We start from the raw sequence: 9,223 nt of genomic DNA on the forward strand, positions 1-9,223 counted from the left end.
TCAAACATCTGGTTGAGTGACTGTGCTATGTGCTCACAACCTTACGCTCCCTTACCCATGCACATACTTGCACAAAAATAGGTCGGATCCTAGGGTAGTCCCAATCCCACCTGGACTACCCACTGGATACGTTTATGTTGCTCTCTTCAATTTTCCAAAAATATATTTGTGGAATTGGCATGCAAAGACTTCGAGAATTGCAGAGTTCAGGGAGAATTAATCTGTAAGCTGTAACTTATTTATGATCATTAGATTATATATATTGCATTTTTTTACCTTTATGAGGTTTACTCTTAGGTTTTCCGTATAAGATTTTTAATGAGACAATATCAATACAACCATATATACCATATTATTTTCTTCTATAATTTTTTTTCAATAGCATATTACCATCATTTTTCTTCTCATATTTTTTCATAGGGTTTTTAAAAGACTTTTTCATTGTGCTATATACAAATAGTGAAATTGATCAAGAGGAATATTAAGAAATGATTAATTCATGCCTCTTGGGACAAGATATCTCCCCAACACGTATCCCTTCATTCATATCCATTATGATAAGATGCATTCTCAACAGCAACCTTTCATCTTTCATATATATATATATTGAAACAAGACACAATACAATCAATCAAAGAATTTGACTCTACTCGATAAGTTACATTGTCTCTATTCGTTTACAGCTCACGCCGTGGATCCAGAAGGTTCCCCAGACCGGGCCCACACGTCATAGAGACGTGGCAGTAACAAGCTCATTGGGCCCCACGTGTCATGCGGGCGGCACGGGACGGGGAATTCACACCGTCCACACCAGCAGACCAAACGTTCACACATTCGCCAAAATCACTTTGGATTCTTTCTTTCTTTTACCCAGCAGTAATTTCCACCTCCTCCTATAAATGGGACCCAAGCCACACAACTTCTCCTCGCCCCGTCCCAAAAACCTCCGGAGTCTTGAGTTGACCGATCAAGCGATCAGCCTCCACAAAACCCCAGAGAGAAGACAAGATGTTCGGCATCGGGCACCACGGCCACCACGGCCAGAACCCGCCGGCGCACCCCCCGCCCGGCGCCCCCGGCGTGCACCAGCCCACCTTCAAAATCTTCTGCAAGGCCGACGAGGGGTACTGCCTCACCGTCCGCGACGGCAACGTCGTCCTCGCCCCCTCCAACCCGCGCGACGACCACCAGCACTGGTACAAGGACATGCGCTTTAGCACCCAGATCAAGGACGAGGAGGGCAACCCGGCCTTCGCCATCGTCAACAAGGCCACCGGACTCGCCATCAAGCACTCCCTGGGCCAGTCCCACCCGGTAATTTTTTTTCCCTCTGCTCTTGCTTTTCTTTTTTATTCATCAGTTTGTGTGGATTGTGCCTGGATCTTGAGTTCTTGGAGAATGGTGATCTGAGTGATGTGTTTGAGGGTGGGGGGCTTTCATTTCAGGTGAAGCTGGTGCCGTTCAACCCGGAGTACCTGGACGAGTCCGTGATGTGGACGGAGAGCCGCGACGTCGGCAAGGGCTTCCGCTGCATCCGCATGGTGAACAACATCCGCCTCAACTTCGACGCCTTCCACGGCGACAAGGACCACGGCGGCGTGCACGACGGCACTACCGTCGTGCTCTGGGAGTGGGCCAAGGGTGACAACCAGAGCTGGAAGATCCTCCCCTGGGGCGACGAGGCCCACGCCGGCGGCAGCGCCGCCAACGCGCCCCGCGGCGGCGGCCACGAGCCCACCGTCCGCATCTACTGCAAGGCAGACGAGGGGTTCAGCGTTACCGTTCGCGACGGCACCGTCTGCCTCGCGCCCACCAACCCGCGCGACGAGTATCAGCACTGGATCAAGGACATGCGCCACAGCAACAGCATCAAGGACGAGGAGGGGTACCCCGCCTTTGCCCTCGTCAACAGGGTCACCGGCGAGGCCATCAAGCATTCCCAAGGCGAAGGCCACCCTGTAAGCAACTACCCATCCTTCTATCTTTCTTTCATCGCATCGTATTTGATGTGAGAAATCAAGAAATGATTTTTGCTCGCTTGAATTTTGCAGGTGAAGCTCGTGCCATACAACCCCAACTATCAGGACGAGTCGGTGCTGTGGACGGAGAGCCGCGACGTCGGGCACGGCTTCCACTGCGTCCGCATGGTGAACAACATCTACCTCAACTTCGACGCCCTCCACGGCGACAAGGACCACGGCGGGGTGCGCGACGGCACCAACGTCGTGCTCTGGAAGTGGTGCGAGGGCGACAACCAGCGGTGGAAGGTCGTCCCCTGGTGTAAGTCTTACTTCACACAGGACACACTTCACTAGCAGCAACTAGTTGCCACTGCTTTTTCCCGAATCTTGATTTCCGAGTAGAAAATTTCGCACAAGAACGTCATAAAGTGGTTGTCGGTAGAAACTGATAGCCTATCAGCTTGTTTCTTTTCAAGGAGTATTAGTTAAGTGTGTTCTACTTCACAAAAAATATTGATGTCATATAATCGTGCTTGTGCCTGCAGAAATGTGTTGTGCTGGAGCTGCATTGGTCATCACCGTGATCTGGAGTTGGAGAGCATCAGCCTCCTGTGGCCTGCTGCTGTGTTGCTAGAATAAAAGCTGTGTGCGATCTGTGGTGATGGTGTGTGTGTGTTTTTAGTTTCAGTCGTGTCCTTCGAGTCGGTCCTGCTTCTGTGAGAGAGGGGAGAGTGACAGGGGTTCTTCCTTCTGGTGAGCTATCTGATTGAGCATTCGGCATTTGTGCTTGTTCTTCAGAGTTCAGACATGGAGTGTACCTCTGTACTGTACTGGGATCCTTTCTTCTATCTAAAGTGGGTTTTATCATCCATATCTGCTCCTGCCTTTGATCTGCTATGTATGTTTGCAAAAAAAATTTGAATGTCTTCCTTTGTGCGCTAGCTGGCCAAATGCGTAATGGATGTTCAAACAATGTCCTAGCAAGACTAGCTTAGCTCGGGGAAATGCATTATGGTTATGTGCCCTTGTCGAAACCATGGGGTGATCTTCAACTCGATGTCCTCTGATGATCAGGCACTGTGAACTTGAGCAAGCGAGCATATTGCAGGATAAGGTCATCCATATGACGGAGTTCATCACTCATCCGCGGTAAACTGGCAAACAAAGGCCAGTTATCACACAGCTGTGCGTTTGGGGGCTGGGGCTCAACTCAGCTCTGATGGCCTTTCACTGATAGTAATAAAAACTGCAAAAGCAGAGCATCGCGTCAGGCATCGCATGCGCGACGAGTGTCCCGTCGGATCTGGGGAGACAACACCATTGCACGCGGCAGCGCAGGAAAAACTGCGTGTAAAGTATGTTATCCTCGGCACCGTATCAGGCGACGTAACAGCGATGGGAGTAGTGGCCGGCCGGTGAGCTGTGTCCGTCGTTTCTTTGATCGATCGGGTTCTGCCATGGAACTAATCTATGGACAAGAATAGTGCAGTGCTGCACCCTGGACGGTGGCCGAGCGGAAGGTGGTAGTGATGACGATGATACGTATGGCTGCTCGTTTGGTTGCCTCCGGCCCGTTGGTAGTGGCAGGCAGGCACTTTGTGCGCAAACCTGATATCTTTTCTCCAATCCATGTATCGCACGTGCTGGCCGGTTCCTCGGGAAATGGCATTACACAGTTACGAATTACGCTGCCGGCTACCGGAATTATCTCCTCGAGCCTACATGCTTACAGCATCTATTGTATTGTATTGCAACCAGTAGTACCAACACGTATCCCGATTTTGTTGACAGTCAGACGGCATCTTAAAACGCTGTCTGTGGATTACTGTGTTACTAGTACATTGCATCGTGGGGAGGTGTCAGCTCGTCTGCGACTGGTTGTCTGGTTGGGCCTGTAGCGTTCTGCCTCTCCAAATTCTATCCTACATTGACCTATTGGTGGGCCAACTAGCCATCGGGCCAAGGCCTACCCGAAACGAACATTTTTCTTCGACTGGTTTTAGCACGGCCACCTGATTGTTCCTGTCACAGCTTACTAAGTCCAGGTCCATCCGCGAAAGAAAAATAAGTCCAGCTGTTGACGCTCTAAGCCTGTCAAATGTCAACAAAGAGTTAGCCTCGGCGAGATCGGCCCAAAAGACTAGTGGACCTGACTTCCGGCCCAGTTAGGTTTCAACTCTAACGAAACCGCAGCAGACCACCGTCGAGTTTTTTATATATATATATTTTGGATTAAAAATTTAAATAAATAGATTCCCCGTAGAAAAAATTGTAAAACTAGGCGTCTGAGAGAGCTGCAGCCCCTGAGAAGGCGGTTAGACCAGCTAACCGCTCCCTCAGAGGGCGGGAAGCCTAACCGCCCCCTCAGAGGACAGCTAGGGGCTGCCCGCCCGTGTTCGACGCCTTACCGCCCTCTCAGGGGGTGGTAAGGGTCCTTCCCGCCCGCGCCGCTCGGCCTCCACCCCCTCCGGCCTCTTCTATAAAATGGGCTAAAATTAGCCTAAAATCCCATTTTATTCAGAAAAAAAGAAACAATTGTGAAGAGGGAGGAGAAGAGAGGAGAGGAGAGGGGAGGAAGAGAGCCCGGCGAAGCCCTGCTGCATTTGAGCCGCGGATTTGAAGATTATTTTCGGGTAAGTCTTTTTTTTCTTTTTATTGTTGTTAATTAGTGTAATAGTAGTATATGACATAGGTTTTAGACATGTATGATCTAGGGTTTAGAAAATTCTATGTTTAGTAGGAAATTGTCAAATTTACTTAGAACATTGTATGATAGCAGTGAAATATAGAATATTATTTTTACTATATTAGGTTTGCAAATGTAGATTTTATAGAATAATAATTGTAGGGTTGTAATGTGCAACATAGGAGGTAGCACTATATGATAATTTATGAACCTAGGATGTAGCATTTAGAAAATGATAGTATTTAATTTGCACACGGTACAATAAGTAGTAAATATAGATTGTACAGAGTGATATTTATAGGTTAGTTTGGTTAGGACTATTATTGAAAGCCTATTGTTATGTATGAATCGGTGTCGGTAAATTATTTTATCTGATAATTAGAAATATAGTTTGTCGGTCTTAACATTGATTATGTTTGCGGGTGTTTTCAGGGATGGCAGATAATTAATTTTTCAGATATATTATGGTGAGGGTGAAATTAGGTACGGCCCTAACAGTGTAGATCTGTCTGGATTTCGTCATGTTATAAAGGGTCTTAGTAAAGCTAATGAGAGGACCATTGTGGGTGTGTGCAAAGCTCATGCGATTTTTCCAACTGGATCCGCAACAACATGAGCTGAAGCTGAAAGCTGTCCTCAGCCGTGTTAGTTATGGATACTTTGGTGAGCTTGTTCCCATCGAAGCCACATCAATTTGGAGGCAGTATATAGATATATGTTGTGAACGTGGTCTGTCTCTGATTTTGTTAGCTGAGGCGTACCTGAAAGATTAAACTGAGGTGAACTCTGTGGAAGCAGTAGCAGGACCAAGGGGAGCACCTCCGTAGCATCATTGAAGAGATGGAGTTGGAGGATGAAGAGTTGGAGGAAGGCCTTGCCGATGGGGATTCATCTGACGAGGAGGGTAATGCTCTAGTTCCTGCAGAGTGGATGGATCATGAATTTTTGAAGCTGGTGGTTAGCGAGGCTGATCGGACACCGTGGCAGTACCATGAGAACGAGGTGTCCCAGGGTGCTATGTACCCTACAAAGGAGGCAGTTATTGATGCAGTGAAATTCTGGTTGTTGTCTCTTCGGAGGCAGTTTAAGGTTGTTAAATCCAGTAAAAGGGAGTACGATGTGAAGTGTTTGGTGCCGCAGTGTCCTTGGCGGGTGCATGCATTCAGAGGGAAATGGGTAGATTACTGGCAGTGCTGTCACACCCGGTTTTAACGGCCAAAACCAGATGCGGCTTATGTGTGCCTAGGATGTTCAACACACATAAGGACATCGCAGGTGAAGTAACAAAAGCAATATTTTTTTATTAAATAACGTTAAACTCTTACAGCAATTGACATATATTGTCTTCTATGAAGATATCTGCAGTGGAACAGAAGCACCGGTGCCCAACAACACTACAGGCAACTAACCAGGAGACACGCGCCTAGAATGTCATAACCTTGTCCTAATAGTCTTCAACATCTTCACTCACTGAGCAGCAGCATACATGTCGCATGGTGTAGGGAAAATAGCAAGTGTGAGCACATGACGCGCTCAGTAAGTATGGGAAAAATAATGATATGCAAGCTTATATCAAGAATAGGCTAACACATGGTATATTTGCATAAATGCTAGTAATGAAAACACATTTGGACTCAAAAGCATTAAGCAATTATTAAGTGAATGTAACTCATACGGTACAACACCCAGCATACAAGGCTTCCCACCTTGCACACCATAACTGTCTAGTACTCCCTGTACTATAACCAAAACCACAACCTTCTAGTACTCCCTGTACCAGAACCATGACCACAACCATCTAGTACTCCCTATACCAGAACCATAACTACAACCAAACCCATAACCACAACCATCTAATCATGTGAGGATCCAAGTCTCTCATAACCGTGAGCAATGGCTGTTATAACAGTTTTACACTCTGCAGAGGTTGTCCAGCTTTCCCTACGAGTCAGTGAATTCCATGTTGCCGTGTTCGCGAAACACTTAACACACGCCAGTGGTGTGCCGCCAAGAATCACTGCATGACACTTGCCACTAACTAGAGACTAATCCAGTATGTGTCTGCCCACTAGGTTTCACCGCCAGGCTTTACGCAAGCTAAGCTCCTACCCAGAAGCCCTCTTTTGTGCTGACCCAACATACACTGGATAGACTCTAATCAGTATGTCATGCCTTACCCATATCAGCCTCGTGGTTGGTACGTTACTTCTTGGGTTGTCGCTCCACGAACCGGTCCTTACTTAGGTTACTTGAGCAAACACTAAACCAACATCATAACCATGATAACCATCAAAACCACTTTGCTCAAGGCCTAAGGTTCCATGTTGCTAGACCATTAACACATTAACGACCATTGTTGCATATATTCATTAGTCAAGATTATGACACTTCCCAGCATCCCAAAAGCATGGCTAAGCAATCTACCCATGAAAGAGACCTAACCATAAACCATCTAGGTTCCAAGGGATGATAAGAGAAAATCTAGGGAAAACCCTAACATAGGTAACTAACCATCATATTGACAGACATTGCATGCAATTTTGTAAAACAAAACATTTAAGACATAGGTTCAATATGATCAAGGACACTTACCTTTTTCCTAATGCTGCTCAGTGTTGTCAAAATTTTAGTCTTGAAGTCCCTCAAACTGCTTCAGAATGTTATCGACTAATCGCGAGAACTACCGACAAACAACACAAAGGAAACACTAAGAACAACATACCAAACATCATTAAAACACTTTAAAAACACTTTGGTTGGATAGGGATGATTTTAGAAACATTTAGACGCAAGAATCGCCTAAATCGGAGTTAAGATGAAAAGAGAATAGCTTTCGGGAGATGGATTAGGCTGAACAAGGAAATGCTGATTTTTCAGAACTATCTTCCTATGGGAAAGGCATTATTTCGCAATCATTGTGTCAGGCTTGATAACATCCTTATGCAAGATTCAAGAAGTGTAGGGTAGACTAGACTTCGCTGACTAGGCTAAGGAGAATGATGGGGTGCTGACTTGGCATGCTATGCAAGTACCATCTTAGATTAAAGAAGGGATACGCAGAGATCTAGTATCGATCACCTATGATGGATTAAAAAGGTTGAAGGTTGCGCTTCTAGGTTAAGGATATTACTGATGACTCTATGTAGCGGTGGTGATTCGGGTTTCGTCGGAGATGGCGATCGGGCTTGTGGCCACAAACATCGATGTCGACTTCAGTGGTGTTTCAGTGAAACGAGGGAAGCATGGCGTAGAACACGGAAAGACTAACTTAGCGGTATGGTTAGTTTTGGAAGGGGTCATCCGAGATAGCCGCAAAACAGCGATGACTGCTTCTTGGTTTGGTGGTGACCGCGAACAGATGCAGGAACGAAGACACTCGCATTCCCAGAGATTGGCTATGAATTTTGTGGAACCGTTTGAATAGAGATGTTCATACATCCCGGAAACACAATGCTACGGCATAGTTTTGGGTAGATCATCCACTGAGAGGAAGAACAATCAACGGAGATGAGACGGGTGATGGCTGCGACATGCTATGGTTGGCAATGGCGTCCTGGTCGTGTCGCTGCATAAACGGAGATGGGCTCCTAGGGTAATGTAGAAGACTCCATGGGACACGCCGTGACGTGGTTGGTGCATCGATACGGCTTTTGGATTGACAGGGAACGCGAATGCAAATCCGGTGCGTGCGCAGAACGCGTCCAGAAACCGGACAACGGGTATGTCGACCTTGATTTCGATAGTTTGGCTGCTCTACTGGCCGAACCGGTTGGTGAGGGTCTGTTGAACATCCTGGGCACACATAAGCCGCATCTAGTTTTGGCCGTTAAAATCGGGTGTGACAAGTGCTCAATAGTTAAGGAACATAATTGTCACATTGAGGAAATTGAGGACGCTGCATTAGCGGTAAGTTTTCCTTTCAAGTCAGTAGTCCATACTCAACGAACTAAACCGTATATTTTAATTGTTTTTTTCTTGTTCGTATCTGCAGGCCGATATCATTTATGATGTACATAAGGATGCAGCTGGTGCCATGGACCGCCTCCGGCAAGGGCAGCACCTCAGTGCGTCGGATGTTGCGGGCTTTATCAAGCGGGTTTTCGACAAGACCGCGCACGTCTTAAAGCTTACCTCCTGCCGATCCACCACAGATGTAGCAGGGGCGCCTCCGAGGTCTAGTGGTGTCCACGCCGAGTTGTCTCAACGGTCAGATGTGCACCGCCGTTCATCGGTGTCGGCACCCACACGATCCCTTTTACCACGTCATGCAGGCTCCGAGCAAATAGGTGCGAATTTTTATTTCAAACGACATTCAATAATATTCGTTACTTAATACTGCATTGATTATTAAACTTTCATTAGGTTCACCTACACAAGCCTCGGCGCAGCCTCATAGACCGAGCCCTGTGCGTCCACCCTCAGGTACTGGCCGCCCCCTTCATCCCACTTTTCAATACATTCAGCAAATTAAGGTAATATTGTGCACAGGTTACTTCGGTGATGAGGTCGGTCCATCTTCAGCGGCCCCACGTCCGACCTCACCAGCATCGTTCGAGCCATACTACGACACGACAGC

The 9,223-nt window shown here is 47.0% G+C and overlaps 1 protein-coding gene across 1 annotated transcript; it reads left to right on the forward strand.

Annotated features, from left to right (window-relative positions):
- Positions 1-910: 910 nt before the first annotated feature.
- LOC133916185 (ricin B-like lectin R40C1) lies at positions 911-2,832 on the forward strand. Its single transcript, XM_062359745.1, has 4 exons — positions 911-1,314; positions 1,446-1,958; positions 2,052-2,280; positions 2,507-2,832. Coding segments are annotated over exons 1-4 (1,050 nt in total). The 5' UTR covers positions 911-1,008; the 3' UTR covers positions 2,509-2,832.
- Positions 2,833-9,223: the final 6,391 nt, after the last annotated feature.

The sequence above is a fragment of the Phragmites australis genome, chromosome 4 (genome assembly GCF_958298935.1).
Source record: "Phragmites australis chromosome 4, lpPhrAust1.1, whole genome shotgun sequence".
NCBI lineage: Eukaryota > Viridiplantae > Streptophyta > Magnoliopsida > Poales > Poaceae > Phragmites > Phragmites australis.